The sequence below is a fragment of the Notechis scutatus genome, chromosome 1 (assembly GCF_049901735.1).
Source record: "Notechis scutatus isolate UNSWTSFEM ecotype Mainland chromosome 1, rNotScu1.2, whole genome shotgun sequence".
Taxonomy (NCBI): Eukaryota; Metazoa; Chordata; class Lepidosauria; order Squamata; family Elapidae; genus Notechis; species Notechis scutatus.
This window is the reverse complement of record NC_142009.1, coordinates 275,779,812-275,802,235: the sequence shown is the minus strand read 5'-3', so window position 1 is coordinate 275,802,235 and position 22,424 is coordinate 275,779,812. Positions and strand designations below refer to the sequence as shown.

The 22,424-nt window shown below is 37.0% G+C and overlaps 1 protein-coding gene across 1 annotated transcript in view; it reads right to left on the bottom strand.

Annotated features, from left to right (window-relative positions):
• Positions 1-3,118: 3,118 nt before the first annotated feature.
• Positions 3,119-22,424, bottom strand: part of PLA2G4E (phospholipase A2 group IVE) — a 55,232-nt gene continuing 35,926 nt past the window's right edge. Inside the window, exons 12-21 of the mRNA XM_087951668.1 lie at positions 20,068-20,203; positions 18,758-18,894; positions 17,610-17,832; positions 16,906-17,020; positions 16,067-16,204; positions 11,699-11,806; positions 10,475-10,663; positions 5,992-6,161; positions 5,192-5,378; positions 3,119-3,495 (exon numbers count right to left, since the gene is read on the bottom strand). Coding sequence (XP_087807794.1) covers positions 3,281-3,495; positions 5,192-5,378; positions 5,992-6,161; positions 10,475-10,663; positions 11,699-11,806; positions 16,067-16,204; positions 16,906-17,020; positions 17,610-17,832; positions 18,758-18,894; positions 20,068-20,203 — 1,618 coding nt within the window. The 3' untranslated portion in view covers positions 3,119-3,280. The remainder of the gene's footprint in view (positions 3,496-5,191; positions 5,379-5,991; positions 6,162-10,474; positions 10,664-11,698; positions 11,807-16,066; positions 16,205-16,905; positions 17,021-17,609; positions 17,833-18,757; positions 18,895-20,067; positions 20,204-22,424) is intronic.

Below are 22,424 nucleotides of genomic sequence, written 5' to 3'. Positions count from 1 at the left end.
AGATTCCAGGAGACTGTGGAAGACAGGCAGCCTGATGTGCTGTGATCCATGGGGTCACAGGAAGTCAGACACAGCTTAGAGACTGAACAAAGAAACAACATACAAAACTATCTTTCTCATTTCATATACCCAAAATCAGTTGGAACATAGCTACAATAGATAGAGGGTGATGATTTTCTTTAACCTAAGAATGGAATTCTAGACAGTGTATCCAGGCAAAGAACTCTAATGATATGCGTGGCACATTCTTGCCCATACAAATTATGGAAACTAGAATCAAAGGTGTGAAAGGCTTGTTTCATTGTAGGTAAAAGAAAGTAAAAATTTTGGTTAAAACAAAGAATACAGGTGAAAAATACAAGTAGCCTTCTGAAAATTAGAAAAGATTGCAGCAAAGATTGGGTTGTACCTAGCCTGAAAGACTTTGTCCTGGTTTTTTCCCCCTCCAGACTGGAAATAGAGGATTACTTTTTCACAGAGCTGAAGATAGAATAACAGTAGGAAAATGCCTTCACTTTCTCTTGTGTTTGTACCTTGTTTGTTTTGAAGTTTGGAGTTGTTTGAAAAACCTGCTAAACAAGTTGTATGAAAAATGACAGTGGGATGAAAATATCCTGGTGGATAGTGTCATTACATACACCAATCACTAGGTGACAGCATAGTTACTTATATCTGATCAGAGTCAGTATTCTCATGTGTTGTTTTTCAAAAGAGGCAATAAAATTGTTGCTTCCTGGATAATATGTCCTTTTAGCTTTGCAAGATGGTGTCTTAGGAGACATATTTCTAAATATCATTTCCTAATAAAATAAAAACATAAGGCATAGTGCCCCTGTCTAGAAATCCTTAATATTAATATTCCTGCATCTGCAGGTGCCATGCACTTGGTTTTCCTGTCCTTGATACTAGTTGTGGAGATGTATACCATCATTTGGCATTCATTAGGGTGGCCACTATGAGAACAGGGTGACCTCCAATTTAGTGGCTGGTTATCTTGACTTCCCACCCTACAGCTCCATTCTAGAAACAGGTTGCCAATTTGCTGGAGAGCTTGGCCTTAAGATACTGGTGTTTAATGCCAGGTTTGTTTGTAACAAGACCCCCTCTATCCATGATTGCAGAGCTGGCATGCATTACCAAAATCTGGGTGGGCAATGGCTATGATGTTGCCTTGCCTGAAATCTGCCCAACTGTGTATCAAATCCTTCAGCAGGCTCAACAGAAATTGGTAGGATATAGTAACACATACCAGAACTCCGTGGTCAATTACTCTGCTCCCGCCATACATAATGTAAATGTCTATATGATAGGTTGGGTTGTAAAGACAAAGTTGAGATTCTGTTGGTGTACCAACCATCTAGTTGCCTGACAGAACTCTTCATGGATTGCTGGAGATGGTCTCTGGGTTAGTGTTTTTTTCCTAAAGAGCTTCTCCCTCTATATTTTGGGGACATGATTCTGATAACATCCAAGCCTGATAAATGAAGGTCACATGTTACATCTTATCTTGTGTGTGTGTGTGTGTGTGTGTGTGCGTGTGTGTGTGTGTGTGTGTGTGTGTGTGTAGCTGAGTTCTATGATTTGGAGAGAAAAGGAATTTCCACTACCCTTTTGCTATGATCAAATCATATCCTGATCTAATTGAGAACCACTAGACTGGGGTGGAAGGGATGAGACATTGGTGGCAGATAAGCTCTACAGCACCCTAGAAAAAGTGGATTAACTGATTCTTTTTTATTAGGCCCAAATATCAAACTGAGATAGTTTTAGCTTTCTCCTGGGTGATCTTTGTCAAGACCTTGATGGAATGCTGTACTCTCCTAGTCTTCTTTTATCTCTAAATGTTTTTTGATACCATTTAAAGTGACTTTGTTTCTGGACCATCTTCTGGAGTTATGGATATATGGCAATGTCTTATAGTGTTTCAGTTCTTCTTCAATGGAAGGTTCTAGTGAATGAGAACTTATTTCTGGGCAGGCAAGTGTTGTCTGTGAAAGAGCAGGCTTACAATTTTGAGATTCACAGATCCTGTCTGAACACCACATGTAAGAATTGGCTTCTGCAGATGTGCTCATTGTGGCTTTACCCGTTTCGGCTGGCACACCAATTGTGGCTTTACCTGGTACAGGAAGTCCAATTACAGTAATTCACAACCTTTGGGCTGGTCCAGAACATTTTGGCCTCTGTGTTAAGAGGCTCCAAAAACTGGCAGCATGTCAGAGCAATACTTCAGACCTTGCCTTGATTACTAATTCACTTCTGGACAGAGGGCTGATTTTGTTATATAAAGCTCTTTATATCTTAGTACCTGGGCATCTGCAGGCCCCTTTTCTCCAGTCTGAATCAGCCTGACCCACTAGACCTTTGAGGGAGAAATCTTGCACACACACCCTTCTAGGAAGTGAGGAGAGTTGAAGTCAGAAGGCAGACTTTCAGTGGCAGTCCCAAACTGTAGAACGGTCCCCCTATGGAGATCAGACTAGAATCATACTTGATACCATTTTGAAGGTTGTTAAAATCTGAGCTTTTCCAGCACAAATTCCAGTGACACTTACGCGCTGCCCCCTTTTTTGCATGTTATTTTTATGCTATACGTGGTTGTTAATTCTTTGATTATTTTGTATGATATAGTATTTAATTTATTCAGTTCAATCATGTCTGATTCTCAGAGACTGCCTGGAGAAATCCATCAGTTTACTTGGCAAGGCTTTTCAGAAGTGGTTTGCCATTATCTCCTACTTGGATTGAGAGAAAGGGACTGGCCAAAGATCACCCAGCTGACTTTGTGCCTAAAGCAGGACTGGAACTCACAATCCTCTGGTTTCTAGCTTGATGCCTTAACTACTACACCAAACTGGCTCATTTTTATTTTTGGTATGATTATGGACATTTTAATCTCTCTGCATATCTTGTAAAGCCATTGGAGGCTGTGAGACTACATCCGAATATGAATTCAATTAAATAAATATCAAAGCAGTCCAGAGTAACCTCTGCTAACTGCAAATAGAAACAGGAAGGAAAAGAACATTGGTCAAAAACAGAAAGGAAATGTCAGATCTATGCAACTAAAAAGGCAGCATGACCTTCAATCTCAGCTAAATAATTCAATCAGAAGCTCTTTTTAAAAAAATAAAATGCATTTTATTTAGAAGTCTACCTGTTACAATCATTAACATAATTATATTAGACATTATATTTACTTCTAAATTAATAGGGGTTAATATCTTGGAACTGTCTTAATATCTTGGAACTGCACCACAACTTGTATTACTGATATCTATCATTTCTGGTTCTTCTGATGTTTTTTCCTCCGCACTGCAGCATGAAAGGCTTCAATGATCTTGTCTTCATTGTTGAGGATATTGTATTCTGCTAATTTCACCAGTTTGTCAAAATTGTCCTCAGAGAAGCTCACCTCCCTTGTACCAAATGGGGAAAAGAAGCTGGAGACATCCACATTGCCCTCTTCCATATTAGTAGACAGACGTTCCACACCTATTTTTTTTAAAAAACAACAACACTTCCATCAATAAAGCATAGGTTTAAGATAGGGGTTTCCAATCTGGTACCTTTCAGATTATTGCATTTAAATTTTATTCCTGCTCAGGGAAGGTTGATCTAGGACATGATTGCGAAGATTCAGTCAAACCAGTCACTTGACTCTGATAGGTTTATACCATTGTGATCTTATTTAAACACTGCCTACTATTTAGTTCTCTTATACAAATATAATATTGGGATCCTTATAAATTCATTTTCTGTAAGAGCACACAAAACTATGAAATCACATCAAAACTCATCCACAATGATCACTGGTGGCACCTAGTCTCTGTTGTTGAGCATGTAACTCATAACCAATAACACTAACTTCTCATAGAATTTCATTAGTGAGATTTATTGAAAATAAAGAGGTTAGGTAATAGAATCCAGGGAACAAGAACTCTCTTGTTTAATACCCTAATTATCAGGACATACATTAAGACAGGTCTCTTTGATGCCTTTGATCCAACTGCCTTTTATGTTGGGGAGATATTGCTATCCATTTGACTGATAAGATATTCTAGGCCTTGTAATATTTTGAAGCTACTGTTCCTGTTCCCAGAAAATTCCATGATACTTGGGTATTTGAAGGACTACAAGTAAAACCAATTCTGCCAGTACATTTAGCCAGAATGGTGATGCTGAAAATATCTCCCTAAGAGTAATACAGGAGGGAAAGGGAATGGGTGTTTTTCTAATTTCCAAGACACAGAACAGCTTTGTATCTCCAGAAATATGGATGGTAACTTCCCTTACAATTTTTGGAAAGATTTGAAAATGGAACCCTTTTGCAGGTCTTTTAATGAAGGAGGAAAAAGAAGGAGGTCACCATGAGATGCTACATTTATTGCTTAGAGGGTTAGGGTTAAAGTTATGTATGTATCATTGTATAATATAAACAGTTTACTCAATGTCTAAAGCTTAAGGCATAATTGCTTCAGTCTACAGTAGCAAAAATAGTCACCTTAGACTTTTGGATATATTTTTCATGCTATAATCACAGCAGAATGTGACACCTTGAAATGACAGAAGTAAAGAAGCATGTATGGAGAGAAAATATTCAACTCAACAATGCTAATATTTGAGATAATAAACTTCAAGCATCCAAGAAAATTCTTAAATGGATACAGCCTGATAATGCAAAATATTTTGCTTTACCAATATGGAATTTTGTACCTTCTTCATTTTCAAGAGGTTTTTCTTTGTCATTACATCAATCAATGAAGAATTAGGAACAAAAAGTGAGAAATGAAAAAGACTTGCTTCATTTGCAATTAAATTTAAGGCGATGTTAAGTTTAGAATGATATCTGAGTATTATCATTTACCAAGCACAGCTTATGACTTAACATGATGACTTCGCCTATTCAACAAAACTATAGATAAAACAAAGCATGATTTAGCATGATACATAAAGTCATATTGTGTACCACTATGGACATTATTAATTGGAAGATTGGCTGCATAATGAAACCAATGAAGCCAAAAACAATTATTTTATTACCTGCTTAAATGCAGGTGACACATAGTCAATTCATCTTTTAGATATAGTGATCACAATATGAGTAACAAATAGGTTTGAATTATCTTAGGAAGGTAATAACTAACTTATTATTCCATGCTGGGAACCAAAATATTCTTTCAGAACATACCAGGTGCTTCAAATGCTTTGAAAGTATCATTAGTCAGGGGGAAAAATAGCACTAAAGGGGCAGCTGCGTTTTCTGTGTCTTCAAAAACATAACATTCCTTCAGGTTGTTTTTGTCTTCCTCGCTGATCTCTGTCTTGGGGAATGGGACTCCCAGCTCAGAGGCATATTTTGAAAACTGGTCCAAATTCTATGTGAATAAATTTTCAAAAAGCATCAAAGTCAAATATTAAGAAAAACGGTAACATCATAACTTTGTGGAACATCCTTATTGAAGACCTCAAAAAGTCTAAACTTGAATATTTCTCAACATTTTCAAATATATACAGTCCATAGTGGACACCTGCAATATTTGTACCATTTGTAGGAATAATAACTGATATATCTAGTCCATATTTAACAGATAGGAAACTGATAAAGTTACAATATAGTAACAGAAGAAAAGCAGATGATAAATTGCAATGCACTGCTTACAATCCGGAATACTATAGAGCTTTCTCAACAGTACTTATCACACCCACAAAAATCAAGTTCCATAGAAATTCCAACTCATAAAATTCAACAGGAAAAAAACTATCCTATTCAAAATTAACATACTCTGGGCTAGCCACATTCTTCATTAAAATCATTAATCTTTCCCAAAATCAACAAGAATCCAAAGTAATAAAAACATATATAACTTATGCTAATTTGTTAGTACAAAAGAGACAAATATATCTCTTCTGGAAATAAGGTGCTCTTGAAATAGTTCAGAGTTGACTGAAATGCAAAAAAAAAAAATTAAAGGTAGGATTGTCTCTTACAAAAGTCTGTGCTCCTCCACTATAATTTAAATGTAGTATAACATCCACTCTTCTTTCTGGTTTTAAAAGAGGTGGGTAGCTTGTATTGATGAAAAATCCAGTATCCACCAGAGACAAAGGTTGCTCTGCTGTTTCCATCAGCAGGTTAGGTTGAGAGTCCAGCACAGAATCTGAAAAGCAGAGTTTTCCAGTCAATATTCTCTAGCAGGAGTACACAATTTCTCTTGGGCCTTTGGCTGAATGTAATATTCAAGGAGTGCTCAAAAATATACTAAAAAGTAGCAGGAGTGGTAAGACAACAACTTCATTTTGTTTATACTTATACCTTAAAATTCATTATAGTACAGTAAGTGCAGTTTTTTTCTAGTATGTTTTAAATCAGCAGCCGCCAACTGGTGGGCCGCGGCCCACTGGTGGGCTGTGAGAAAATCTTGGTGGGCTGCAGAGGAATCTTATCCCCAGAGCACCCCCACAAAGCAATTAATCCAAGCTGCACAGAAACACAAGGCTGCGCCGCCCACATGGCCCATGGGAACCCTCCCCGCCCATTCACTCCTTAACCGGTAAACTTTCCTGCTAAATTGCTATTTTTCCTTTTTCCAACCATCATCTGTTCTGCTGTGCCAGGAGATTTAGATTAGCTAGGAAGCAGGAAATAGTTGATTTCTTGCTTTCTAGCTAGTCTTCAGATCTTCAGCTCAGCACAGACGAACCTCCCTTAGGACTGAAGGTTTGCTTGCAAGCAAATTCAGTGCAGACTCACGGCAAGCAAATTTGAGAGACTGAGCTAGCCAATGGCAGATAGATAGATCACTGAATGAGTCTGTGAGCAACTCAATCTGCCTGCTTTGCCTGATTTGGGGTAAAAGTTGCTCTTTTTTTTATAAAAAAATCAATATTTACATTCATGGTGTGTTGTGAGTTAATTTTATGAGTTTGTTTGCAATCAAATTTGATGTGACAGACTGAGCTAGCCAATGGCAGATAGATAGATCTCTGAATGAATCTGTGATTCTATGAGCAACTCAATCTGCCTGCTTTGCCTGATTTTGGGTAAAAGTTGCTCTTTTTTATAAAATATCAATATTTATATCAATATTTATAATATTGACATATAAGCCATGCCCAGCCAGTCACATGACCACCAAGCCACACCCACAAATTAGGCCATGCCCACAGAACCAGTTAGTGGTCCCTGGGATCTAAAATTATGAGTTTGGTGGCCCCTGAGGTCCAAAAGATTGGTGACCCCTCTTTTAAATAACATTTATATTTAATAACATATATATTTAACACTGCAGGAAGGGAAAGAACATCTGAAGATCTACAGAGGATGCACCCCCCAAATTTAAGAAGCTTAAATGTTTATCAGGGACATACTTTTTTATGACTGTCATATGCTTCTGAGCCTCCAAGTTGTCTACCTTTGTTCTAGAAAGTCCCTGTATGAAATAGATGTTTGAAATATTCCCTCTCCTAGCTTCCAAATTTCATATTTACTAGCTTTCTTTTGCAGATCCCAAGTCCTGTAATTTTAAACAACCATGTTTCTTAAAGAATAACTCCTTTTAAAGAGGAACACAACAAACCCATAAGTTATTCTGTCCATTTGTTTACTAATAGCATGATAGCATGTTGTTATTAAAGCAAATGGAGCTTGATTAAAGCAGGTACCTGAAGGAGGTAAGATAGAATCAGTCAACTCAGCTATAGTCCTTTATAGGCCTTAAAACACTCTTGAAGAACCTAAAAGCATCTACAGTATTAGTTAATACTTGAGCAAGGGTCAATAGATTTCTAAGTCGCAAATAACTGTCTTTTATCTCTATTCTAACTACATAGAATTACAGTATTAGTTAGAAAAATCTTCAGTTTTGCTACCAGATTTGAAGAACAAAATAGTACTTCCTGTTCTACACTACATCTAGAAGCCAAATGAAATTTTATTTCAGCTCTCATAATAAAGCACAGTTTTCTACTGCAGCTGGACATGAAGGAAACCTAATTTAATTTACTGGTAGGGTTTGGATTGGATTTGTAAAGACCAGAAATGGGATGCAAAAATCTAGATGGCCGCATCTAGATGGTAACGAAGAGATAAATGTAAGGGAGATATGTGGTTTCTAAATTTGACAAATAAAATATTAAACTCCTTACTGAATAGCCATCTGGGGTTTTTTAATCCCAGAAATTTAGCCTTAGAGTTGAGTTCTGAAGCTCAGAAAATTATGCCCTAAGTCAAATACAATTCAGCAAACATAATTATCTGCCAGCCCAATGGAATTTGTGCATGTATGAATACAGGAAATGGTGCATTAGTAAATCAGATAATTGATTCATCTGTTGATGATATGGATATCAACCAGTAGAGGTTCTCCAAGATTTTAAACAAGAGTTTGCAGCCCTGCCTAAAAATACCAGAGAATTATTTATGTACTTCTATATCCCAAAGGTTCTTATATATTAACTTTCTTGGAGGACAACTGGATATTTTTACTGATATCAGTTTGTTTCATAAATGACGCTTCCATTTCATAACATTAATATACTATTTGTAAATTACATCTAGTGCTTGAGTTCCAATTATTTATTTTGAAACTTTTTTACTCCGTTTTTCAAATGAAAGAAAATTAACTAGCAGAAATATTTTCAATCCTGAAAAATTGGAAAAGGGTTTTGTAGAAAATATATATTGTTTTCAAATGCTGTGATGGCATAAGCATCTGTTTCCAATATTGAAAAGAAATTTAAAGTACTAGAGGGTTTGTTGTTGTTGTCGTTAAAAGTACCAAACCCAGGATACCACATGGATATGTACTGTATATTGGTACTTAGTTTAAAACTTGCTGGGAAATATTTTAGGACTGTATAATTTGTATGTATGTATGTGTGTGTGTGTGTGTGTGTGTGTGTGTGTGTGTGTATGTATATATATATATATATATATATATATATATATATATATATATATATATATATTATATATATATATATGTTGCGGCTTAGTTCGAGTATTTTCCCACGTCATTGTAGTTCTTTTAAAGTTGTAGCAACGTTTCAGCAGAATCTCATCTGCCATCATCAGGCTTCTGTATTGTGTTTTAAGAAACTTTAAAAGAACTACAATGACGTGGGAAAATACCCAACCAAGCCGAACACCATACATGTAAGTACCGAAAACTTAAGAAAACAAATATATATATATATATATATATATATATATATATATATATATATATATATATATATATATATATATATATATATATATATGAATTATATATGAATTATGCTGTTATGAACCCTTTCTTTGGAGGATTAAAAACAGGGGAATGGAAATGAATTAAAATATATTGACAAACTTTGGCTAAGGGGAAAGGAAGAAAAAACATGATTATTAAAGATTATAAGTAAAGTGAAGATAAAATGAGACATATTAAGAAGTTACTCTAATGATTTTTTGGGGGGGATATCTTAAAATATATACATTTTAAAATATACAGTTGATTATTTAATGGATATTAGAAGTGTATAATGAGAATATGTTATTATCTTTAAAGTAGGGGAATGGAAAACACCATGTGGATCCTAAATACATTGGCTTTATTTTACTTTTACTTTTTTTATTGTTTATTATATACTGGCTTAGAGAAAATTAAGGATAATAATGATGTGTAATGTAAAATAAAATAGATGGTAGGCTGAAAATGGAAATAATAGGGGATAAAGAATTGAAAACCTATGTGTGGATGAAATGATATTGATATTGAACTAATAAACTGAAATATGAAATGCAAATTTATTTAAAGATTTATTTAAAGATGAGTGAAATGGATAATGATATGAGATGATATTATATAAGATTAATGGAAATGAAAGTATGACTATGTACAAGTGTTATAATCTGGAATCATGTTGCTCACGTGAAGAGATGTGTAAAAATAAATAAAAAATAAAAAACTTTTACTTTTTAAAAAAAGTACCAAATCCAAAATGTAAGATGGCAGCTATTACAGTGGACTGGGAGCTGCATCTAGCTTTTTGTGTTGCACCATCATGGTGGCCAACTTGACTTTTTAAATCATACTGTACAGATATTCCCACGAAGCACAAATGTGGCCACAAACAACATATGCAAGAAAAGTACTATATCATCCAAACAGAAGCAGCAAAAGGTGCTCAACTTATTTTGCATTTAAAACAAAATGTATAGTCTGCCATTCCACTTCCAAAATGTCTTTAATGGAGCAAGTAGTCAGGTTCAGATTGAAACATCCCTTCCACAGTCCTCTTTGTGAAATGAAGCAGAACTAAAATGAATTAGTAGATCTTTAGCTCTAAGTCCATTATCCTTAGTGACATGTGGAAAGAAAAGATCATCATTCACAAGTATGGAACTGGCTAGCTACATGCTAATTAAATATGATACCAAGAACACTTTCTGAAGCCAAGATAAACCACAAATGTAAGTTTATTACTGTGCCTTTCCATGCAGAAAAATGGACGTTCTTCAAGTATTCATCATGAAACTGAAAGCCCCTCAGGAAATTAGGATATTCTGCTATTGTTGGGCGTCTAGTTAAGACATCTCGGATAGAAGAGGAAAGCTGGCTTTGGCAAGTGAGTAGGCGAGAGTTCAGCTCATGTGGCTTTGAAGGTAGAAGAGAATCATCTGTAAAAGACAGAAAGAACCATTCATGCCTTTTGACTATTCTCAGGCTTTTGAATGTGGGCACCAATAAACTTATAGGAGGTTCAACAGCTTGTGGCAAAGTTTTGTGCAGAACGAGGGTTCTCAATGTTTACATTTAAATATTTGTATATTTATTTGAATAATAAATATTCTAGTGGCAAAACAATAACTATATAACATATATAAAAACCAGGCAGTCATGGACTTTCACAGAGAAAGATAGATGTGGAGGTGTTAGGGACTATTGTTATTACAGCTTTCTAAAGTGACCAGCCAGACTGTGACTTCATTGCCAAATTCCTGATAGTTTGACAATGGCATCTCTAGAAAACAGAGCCTGTAAAGTAGCATTACTAGATGAACATACCTTTTCTAGCAGGCATGCATTATGAAAAGAAGGGGTCTTTAGCATATCCAGCATATCCAGTTAAGATGCATGATCAAAGAGACAAGTTGGAAAAGACTGTCTCAAAACCTTGGCAAACCATAGTTTATTACTGGCTGATGAAAGGCCTATATCTTAACTGTAATGACTTGGGAATAAAATCCAAGATATATTTGGCTAACAACCACCATTGCAAAGACGTATACAGGTATATATCAAACAGTTTCTTTCTATGGAGCATTATTTTCCAAGTGTGTTGGGACTTAGTTTTCAGAATTCCAGACTGCATGGAAAGCATCTGGTTGAGAAAAGCTAATTTAAACAACATATTTCAAAAAAGCAATGGTCTCATGTATTCTGACCATATCTGGAGGTAAAAACAAAAGAGAATTTAAAAACATCATTATGGGTTAGGCATGAAAAGGATTGGGTATTTCACTCTACTTAACAAAATAATGAAGAGAACTTTGCAAGAATTTTAAAACTTATCTAAATTCAGATCAGTAACTACATACAGAAACATGTCCCTTCTTACTGGGATGAACTCATTAATCTTAATAAAGGTAGAAGAACAATAACAAAATTTACAAACCAGGGAAAACAAGAAGGGAAAAAGGAAATCACCTTACCAATGTCTTGTATTCTGTCTCTTGTCCACCTATGCCAGAATTCTTCTGAGTCATTAGCTACATTCCAGAAATAGATTAAATCCAAAGAAAATATACTGCTCCACATACCTGTCAAATATATTTAAATAATTGGTTTAATAAATGTAAATGAAGTCTTAAATTGATGGTGTCAAAATGAAATTGTTTCATTTCCACTGCACTTAAAATTTCAGCTTGCAGCTTTTACCCTCATTCTGAGTTTTCTAGATATTTCTAATCAAGAATTGTTAGGTTACACAAATATATTTTAGATAACCATAAAGACTTTATAACTTGATCAATTAGAAAAAATGATCGTTGTAACTGCTTCAGATACCTATGAAAAACTACTGAAAACAGCTAGAAAACAATAAATCTATGCATTACCTCAGGACTCACATTCTTGGAAAAGGAAAAAGTGTTCAGCCTGTGTACAGAAGTATTTTTTTTTTCTATAGCCATGTTTCACTATAAAACCCAAATATCATTTGTGGAGTCCTGAATGAAGAGTTTCCAAGTATAGGCATGCAATTACACACAGAATAGTATTCAAGCACAGGTACCAATTAATACACTGGCAGAAAACTTTCCAAAGAGCAAAGGTAAAAGTTTCCCCTGTCCCTGATTCTAGGGGGTGATGCTCCTCTCAGTTTCTTAGCAGAGGGAGCCAGTGTTATCCAAAGACCTTTCTGGGGTGATGTGGCCAGCATGATTATATGCTGAAACTCACAGAATGCTGTTACCTTCCCACCAGTGATGGGATTCAAAAAAAATTATTACCGTTGTGTGGGCATGGCTTGGTGGGTGTGGCATGGCTTAGTGGGTGTGGCTTGGTGGGCACGGCAGGGGAAGGATACTGCAAAATCCCCATTCCCTTCCCACTCCTGGGGGAAGGGTACTGCAAAATCTCATTCCCTCCCCACCCCACTAACCTGCTTTTCAGCTCCATTCTCCTGTGCAGGGCAACAAAAGAAGATCCAGCCAATCAGCTGGGACTTGGGAGGCAGAGAATAGATGGGGGCGGGGCCAGTCAGAGGTTCTCCAAACTACTCAAAATTTCTGCTACCAGTTCTCCAGAACAGGTCAGAACCTGCTGAATACCACATCTGCTTCCCATGAAAGCGGAACCTATTTATCTACTTGCTTTTGCACACTCTCAAACTGGGAAGCTCACCCCTTTGTGTGGCATTTGGGTCTTGAACCTAGGCTGTTAGCTTTCCAGCTGACAAAGTCAGGGTCTTTAACTGCTGAGCCATCATGCCCCCTTCTTCCAAAGAGCAGGCAAGTATTATTTTATTCCGAATGTACTCTAAGGGAGATTAGCTGATCAACTAAGATGAATTTACTAAGTTCTGCATTGGGTGATATCTGCCAAAATATCATCATCTATATAGCTATAAAATGTACAAGAATTTCTTTTAATCTCATGCACATTTATCACTCACCCTGTTGATAATTCACATTTTGAGTGCTTGGTCAAGTGATCATGAAAAAAAATTGGTCTCCCATCAAAAGTGAAATCACATTAAATATTTTGTATGAAATTTATAGGAAGCAGAGTAGAGATAATAAAATACAACTATGGTGAAACCCAAGATTTTTTTTAATGACTTGTGAAGTGGGGTCTAATAAATATTTGTAGCTCAGGGTTGACATGAAGGGTCCTTGGTGCTCTCTGAGCTTGCTTGTTTTCTTGCAGATGTTTCATTACCCAAACTAGGTAACATCATCAGTGATAGCAAGGAATGCTGTTTGCGGTTAGTTTATAATTCTAATGGTTTGCCTGTCAGTGTTGGTGGGGGTGGTCTTAGAAATTCTTTGATTGGGTTGTTGGCTTCTTTGGCAGTTTCTTGATTGATGCTGATCTGAGTGCTGGTTGCTAGTGGAGAGGTGCTTGGGTTTTTTGCTCCTTTTGGGGCTGGGTGAGTCTCTTTTGCATAATCTATATACACTGCTCAAAAAAATAAAGGGAACACAAAAATAAGACATCCTAGATCTGAATGAATGAAATATTCTTATTAAATATTTTGTTCATTACATAGTTGAATGTGCTGACAACAAAATCACACAAAAATTATCAATGGAAATCAAATTTAGCAAACCATGGATTTGGACTTACACTCAAAATTAAAGTGGAAAAAAACACTACAGGCTGATCCAACTTTGATGTAATGTCCTTAAAACAAGTCAAAATGAGGCTCAGTAGTGTGTGTGGCCTCCACGTGCCTGTATGACCTCCCTACAATGCCTGAGCATGCTCCTGATGAGGTGGCGGATGGTCTCCTGAGGGATCTCCTCCCACACCTGGACTAAAGCATCCCCCAACTCCTGGACAGTCTGTGGTGCAACGTGGCGTTGGTGGATGGAACGAGACATGGTGTCCCAGATGTGCTCAATTGGATTCAGGTCTGGGGAACGGGCGGGCCAGTCCATAGCATCAATGCCTTCATCTTGCAGGAACTGCTGACACACTCCAGCCAAATGAGGTCTAGCATTATTGTGCATTAGGAGGAACCCAGGGCCAACCGCACCAGCATATGGTCTCACAAGGGGTCTGAAGATCTCATCTCGGTATCTAATGGCAGTCAGGCTACCTCTGGCGAGCACATGGAGCACTGTGCAGACCCCTAAAGAAATGCCACCCCACACCATTACTGACCCACTGCCAAACCAGTCATGCTGGAGGATGTTGCAGGCAGCAGAACGTTCTCCACGGCATCTCCAGACCCTGTCACGTCTATCACATGTGCTCAGTATGAACCTGCTTTCATCTGTGAAGCGCACAGGGTTCCAGTGGCGAATTTGCCAATCTTGGTGTTCTCTGGCAAATGCCAAACGTCCTGCACGGTGTTGGGCTATAAGCACAACCCCCACCTGTGGATGTCGGGCCCTCATACCACCCTCATAGAGTCTGTTTCTGACCATTTGAGCAGCCACATGAACATTTGTGGTCTGCTGGAGGTCATTTTGCAGGGCTCTGGCAGTGCTCCTCCTGTCCCTCCTTGCACAAAGGCAGAGGTAGCGGTCCTGATGCTGGGCTGTTGCCCTCCTACAGCCTCCTCCACATCTCCTGATGTATTGGCCTGTCTCCTGGTAGTGCCTTCATGCTCTGGACACTACGCTGACAGACACAGCAAACCTTCTTGCCACAGCTCGCATTGATGTGCCATCCTGGATGAGCTGCACTACCTCAGCCACTTGTGTGGGTTGTAGACTCCATCTCATGCTACCACTAGAGTGAAAGCACCGCCAGCATTCAAAAGTGACCAAACCATCAGCCAGAAAGCATAGGAACGGAGAAGTGGTCTGTGGTCACCACCTGCAGAACCACTCCTTTATTGGGGGATGTCTTGCTAACTGCCTCTGCTTTCCACCTCTTGTCTATTCCATTTGGACAACAGCATTGAAATTGTCAATCAGTGTTGCTACCTAAGTGGACAGTTTGATTTCACAGAAGTGTGATTGACTTGGAGTTACATTGTGTTGTTTAAGTGTTCCCTTTATTTTTTTTGAGCAGTGTATGTTGTTAATGTCTGTGTCTATTGATGACTGATTTGTCAGAGTGCTAAGCTTCTAGAAATTTCCCAGTGTTTTTGGAGTTGGCTTGGTCTAGGATGGTCACATTTTCCCAAATGAAACTATGGTTAAATCTGTCTATATGTTCTGAAATTAAAGAATTTTCATCATGTCTTATGACTGCTACTTGGTGTTCATGGATGCGTTCTGCCAGTCTTCTGCCTGTTTGTCCTATGTAGTGGTTGTTGCAGTCCTTGCATTGTACGTTGTAGATGACTCCGTTTTTTTTCTTCTTCTGGGGTTGTTGGGTCTTTTGGTTTGCTTAGGATATTTTGAAGAGCTTTAGTTGGCTTATGTGCTATGCTAATTCCATGTGGCTGTAATAGTCGGTGGTTTCTGATATATTCTTGATGTACAGCAATGTAATACTATTTAAGGTTGGTGTTGGTTCTGCTGTATTGGGTTGAGCGGTCAGGGATTTTTTGATAAAGTTGCGTGGATATCCATTTTGTTGGAATGTGGTGTACAGATGCTCTATTTCCTTTTTCTGCTATTCCAAGTCACTGCAGTAATGTTTGGGCTCCTCTAAATAAAGTCTTTACACGGAGTTTCTCTTGTGGGGGAAAGGGGAGTCAGGGGTTACTGTTTTTTATTCTTTTTTATTGCTTATAAGCCACCCAGAGTCATTGAGAATGAGTGGAAGGCCATATAAATCTAACAAATACATAAATAAATACTTAAATAAATTTCTTGGAAAAAAAAGTAATGTAGGCAATTTACAACATTGCACAATAGCTTTCTTTTGTTTACATTATGATTTATTTATTTATTTACCTTGCATGAAGCAGATCCGAATTTCTGGGAACTTCTTCATCAGTCGTCCCATGAAAAATTCATTCCCAAAATCTTCTGAACGAATATAGGCGCCATATTTCATACTTCCCACCTCATAAGGGGTGAATTCTAGCCATTCTGGAAGCACGAGATGACCGTTAATATCATCCTAAAAAGTAAAGGTTCCCCTCCCACATACGTGCTAGTTGTTTCCGGCTCTAAAAGTAACCAAAGGACATAAGCTGTTTGTTAGCTCTGGAAACCATATTAGCACCGGAAGCTTCCACACTGCCACATTCTTGAGTCTGGGAAAATGGGGGAGGGGAATTTTGTGGAGCATATGTGGTTAGACATAATAGCATTCTTCTTTACAATCAAGGTCATGTTATTTCTGCACCTGGGTGAGGAATGTTTGAGGGGATATCTCAAGGTGAGACAGATGGTGATTGGGGCATGTGATACAATGAAGGGTGTAGGGGGTGCATTTGTAATTTTTTACTTATTGGAGGGAAATCCAGAATTTTCAGATTCGGGATTTCCCAGATATGCCAGTTTACTATTCTAATAAAAGGAAACTTTGAGAACATGTCTGTTTCGGGGTTATCTATTGGAGTTGAGGTCTTCTGGAACGCTGATACTGTTCTTTCTTTTTTTTATTTTGTTTTGCCCTGAAAGTGGGAATTTTATCTTATTCCAGGAATTTGTTCTTCTCTGAGAATTTGTTCCCTTCTAAGGTGAAAAAATGCTCACCTATTTACATTTTAGTATTAAACAATTAAAATGTTAATACAGAATAATATGACTCAATATATATCATAGTTCATTTAATACAGCATTACCTTTAAAATCTTGAGCACTGTAGTTGTCTTTTAGGTTGACTGCCAAGTAAATAGGGAAAGGGTTCTGACCTTCATTCACGGCCATGCGCTGATCAGAAAGGGTGTGATTGTCTTTCTTTGACAGAGGCACAAAAATATTTATGTTGACCAACACATGTCCACAGATGTCCCAGTTTTATCAGAGAACTCACTTTGAATCTTAACATAGTAAGGATACATAGAGTCCTTCTCTGTTTGCTAAACCATAAGCAAGATGGAGTGGGGTAGGGGAAGAATTACCTGTGTATAGGAACTTACATGAGTTACATATCTACGTTAACCCTCATGTAAGAACACTGAAAGAACCTTGCTATGTCAAATGTAAAGATCATCTAACAAAACATTCCAGTTCCCCCCAAAAGCGAATATTTCCAGGTTGTCCAAAAGCAGAATGTTTAGGTCATCTGCCTTCTCTCGCTGCCTATGCATGCAACTTTTAATCCTGAACATAAAGTATATGTGGCTAATAATCACCGAGAGATGAATCTTTCATATATCTGTTATTATCCACTTTGAGAACCCTCCCAGCTTGTGACATGTCGTACTTAACTTCCATAAACAATTGAACAGTATATGAAGAAGGACTTTCCTATTAGGCTACTACTTTTTCAAAACATACATCCATTGTGTGTAACTCCCCATTAATTAATACGAAGGCTTATTACCCCATCATGAAACATGGACTCAATGATGAGGCCCCAGAGGTCTATAAAGGAAGTGCTATGTCCTTCTTTGATTTTTTGATTAAGCTCATTATAATAATACTTCAATTTCTCACTGGAAAAACAGTTAAATTTAGATTTGGTCACTTGTCTTCGGGCTTTGTTAATGGCTTCTTCCAGGTACTTCTGAGACCAGTCAGGATCTTCATATAATTTACACATGGTCCTAAGTTTTTATTGAAAATAATAATAAAAAAAAATGTAAGAGTAGCACAGAACTAACAGCATGGAAACCTTACTTTCAGAAACAGCAACACTATTGCTAGGTTTACATATAATTTGGGATATTATAATATTAATAATGACATACAATAATATTCCCCTGCTTTTCTTCCTCAAGAGGGCTTTCTGAGAAATGGGAACAGTGTAGCAGGGCTTCCCACGTGGAAGGGGCAGCATTCAAAATATAGCATCTGAAATGCCACATAACATTGTCCCATGAGTGTCATAGTATTTTTATTTAAGTTGATAATAGTGATCAGTTATACTGAAATTTCAATATTTTGGTTTTTCCACAGATTTCCTATTTATTGGACCATTAAATGGAAGAAAAAAAACAGGGAGGGGAAAACCATCATCAAGAGAAGATGATGTAAGAAGTAGGTGATTGGTTCTCTATTGAATATTTTGCCCCTAAGAATGTACACTGAGCATCATGTAGCAGATCCATCTCAACTACAAATTGTTGTTAACCGTAACTCTAACTAGTAAAAAAAAAACACTTAATTCCAATGAAGCATTATTTATGAAGTGGTAAGCTTCTAGCATTGTTCATTTGATAAAAGATTAAAATTTAATTATATTAATTTTAAAATAATTTTAAAGTAAAAATGATATGTTTATGTCTTGCCCAAGCCCATCCCAATTAAATCATTAGTTTTATTCATGGAAAAGGTGGAGGTTGTATACTATAAATTCATATTTAATTTAGGGGATTGCGGTGTGCAAAGTTTTAAAATCCTGGACTTCCATATTGTTATGAACTTTTTCTGCAACAGAAAAATATTTGTAATGCCACACACATAATGCCACATGCACTATATAATGGATGGGTCATGAAAGATAGTAAATGAAAAGAAAATCCTTCTTACCATGTTGTGCCAGATAAACCCGTAAGGTATGTAAGACAGTCTAATAGATTCAGTTTCTGCAAACCCAGAAGGCTTCCATACATTGCTGTAAAAGATCTGGTTCCACCACCAGTTGTCATGACTGCAATTACTGGTACCTATTAAGCACCAAAGGGCAGAGCGAGACAAATAGTAAGCTGTTAATCATTGCTTCGGGAGAAAAAAAAATCTTAAGATTGAGAAGATTGAGCAAATGTACCATAGGCAAGTTCTCATTGTAGGCGTTGACAGAAATTATATGGGAAAATGCTCTTGTATTTTTTCTATCAGTTCTCATTCAAGTTGAAGAAAGAAATGTTACTTTAGATTTATCGGGAAGGAAAATAAATGCTTATAGGTTGGAAAATGTTTGTGAATGGAGGGTAGTGTTCCTCCTACCAACTTAACTATGAGGTTGCATGGTGATGCATGTGAATGCTGTATTCTTCATTGAACAATCATCGCTCCAGCAACATTGCTTGTCAATCATGGCAGCTTCCTTAGCTTCCCACATTTCAATTCAGATCAAAGGCAAGACATCAAGAAAGAATTTGTGCTATGAAGCTATTTTCAGTGATAGTACTATAGTTAGTTATAGTTATAGAACAACACAGTTGCTAAGTGTGACATCACATGATTGTGACTTGTGATTTTTACTGCTAGATTCTTCGTTGACTTTACTTCTCAGGAGCCAGACACAAATGATGAACACTTGGCCATGGGATGCAAAGATGGCATAAATGCCCACCAGTTGCAAAGCATCCATATCCTAATCATGTGACCATGGGGACTCTGCAACAGTCATGTGAGACCCAGTGGTAAGACCTTCATATCTTCAAATGGTCACTGAAAAGGGTAGTGATTAAGCGATGATTGCTTGCCTAACAAAGGAGGTGTCCTGTCCTGGAGAAACTGTTGCAGAGGTTGTCCTTTCCCTGTAGACATTCTGAGAAATTGTCCATCCAATTCACCTAATTTTGACACCATTTGTACTCAGCTGTAAAAATAAGTTTATATTCTAATTATGCTTTTAGCAGTCAAGATGACTAACTTATTTTCTTCCACTTGAAAGACGAAACACTATATCCTTATTACTGACACCTCTCCTTTATTCTTGACTTCTCTCTACACACCCATTAACGTTTGACATGGTTGAACCTACAAAAGGGTGTTTTTGCTGTTAATGGCAATTTGCCCCAGAATATATTATGCTAATTCAGAAATGGAATTAGTAATTTTTATAAACTTATTGGGGCAACAAAACAAAGTGGATATGTCCCTGCTTGGCCTACCTCATCATCTTTCAGTTCTTTTTGTAGCTGAAGAGTCTTCTTGATGGCAGCAGCGACATATTTCCTTCTCTTCCTTAGGAAATCTTGTTCTTCTGCACACAAATCATACCCTAAGCGCTCATCTAGTTCTTTAGGCCTAAAATATAATAATTTATATTTTGCAATCCATCCTTTATTAACATATCAGTTAACTAAATAGTCTTCAGATTAACTTCCTGTTTATTTACAAAAGTAGAATCACAATAGTTTGTTGCATAAGAATAAAAATGGATTTGGGGGCAACTTAAATATTAATATTTGTATTAATTGCTTAATGTTTGGTTACCACAGTCGCCATCTTATGACGGTGATTTACCTGACAGATTAATATTACATATACATTATGTATATTGATTGGGAACTACCCTGAGATGATTGGAAGTAAGTAAGTAAGAAAGTCCAGTGTTTGGAACAGCAAAAAAGAGATAATAAGATGAGCTGGCAAGAGGTAAGTCAATCTCAATGTTTTTACCTTTATGGTAAACTGATTTTACTTTTACCATTAAGCAGGCATTTTAAGAAACCCTAACTAGAATTTAAAAAGTGGGAAAGTAGAGGATATGAGAGAGAGATTCAGAATAGCCCTCCTTACAGGGACAGTAAAGTTTTGGATAGAATCAATTATTATACCCCATGATAATAAAGAACTTTCCTGGAATCTCTAGAATGTCTTTTTCTTAACTGGGCCTATTTTGAAAAGCTAAAGGAAATCAAGCATTGTCTGCTCAATGTCCAAAGTAGGAGCTTGCTAATGATGTTATAGGATAAAGAGTCAGGAAAGAAAAGGAAATTATCACAGAAGTTATGTGGTATGTTCAGGTATGAGGGAAGGAAGTTCATCTCCTGAACAGTGGATTACAAAAACTGTAGCCTGAGAAATGTTGATTGCCCACCATGAAGGAGATAGTGGCTATTTCTTGCTAAGAAAGCAAAGGCTGTAAATATAACGCATCCAATCTTCAGAATGTATAGTAACTGAATGAATAGAGAAAATCTAAGAAGTGTTTCTCACTTGGGTTTAGCAGATGGAGTTCAAGGGCAATCTTTAATAAGTGTTCTTAAGGCAAAGCTTAGTAAAATGAGAATATGAAAAGGGAAAAAGAAATAAAGACTTAGGCTGATGGCGCCTTAAGAAACAAAGATGAAATTGAATGAAACCTCTGAACTTATATTTATGTTCTGATTTAAAGCAAGAGCTTCAGTAAAAGATCTGAAGAAGCAAGTCACGGATTGAAATGGGCAGCTATAGAAAGTAATTGAATAAGTAAAAATAATCCTTCTTCCAATTTATGTGGGGGCATATAACATTGCAAGGAAGAACTTCCCTGGATCATCTAAGAGGAAGGTCAAGAACACAGGTGTTGTTGTTTTTTTCATCCATATTTCCTGTCCATGGAAGAGAACTAGAAAAGGAAAGAAGAATACTACAGCTTGAATGACTAAAGACCTTTTTGTTTCTCAAAATATGATTAGGATTATCAACATGATGGGAGTTGTGGAGTTGGAAAAGACAAAAACAAACCTCAGGAGTACGAACCTCGGACTAAGGCTTGTGTTTTGCAAAAGAAGTTTGAAGTGTTACTACAATAAGCCCTATTACACTGTACAATTAGAAAAGACTGGGAGAACATGGTTTATTGATTTCATGGCTTTAATCTAATGAGAATAGAGCTGGAAGGTATTTTGGAGGCCTTCTAGTCCAACCCCTGCTCAAGCAGGAGACCCTATAACGTCTCCAGTGATGAAGCACCCACAACTTCTGAAGGCAAGCTGTTAATTGTTCATTCCCCTCTTCTTTGTGGCAGCCCCTTGAATACTGAAACACTGCTATCATATCACCCCTAGTCTTTCTTTTATCTAGACTAGCCATACCCAAATCCTGCAACTGTTCTTCATATGTTTTAGTCTCCAAGCCTTTCATCCTCTTAGTTGCTCTTCTCTGCACTTTTTCCAAAGTCTCGACATCTTTTTGTAAGGTGGTGACCAAAACTGGATGCAGTATTCAATTGTCTATAACTGTCTTTCATTGTCTATCATTTAATTATCAGCGTGAGAAAAGGAAATAAAGTGAGCTTGAACTATTAGCACAGGAAGGCAAATGTGAATCAGAGGTATAATGATGACCTGGTAAGTCAATTGGAATATACAGTAGCACTTGAAGGATGAAGTATGTTCTAAAGGAATGGAAGATACAGCAATGGAGAAAGGATTACATTGTATGTTAAAAATATCCCAACTGCTCAGAAATCAGTTGCAGTAGGGTGAAATAATAGATCCCCATTTTGTTTATATTGGGAATTTTGAAAATTGATGACATT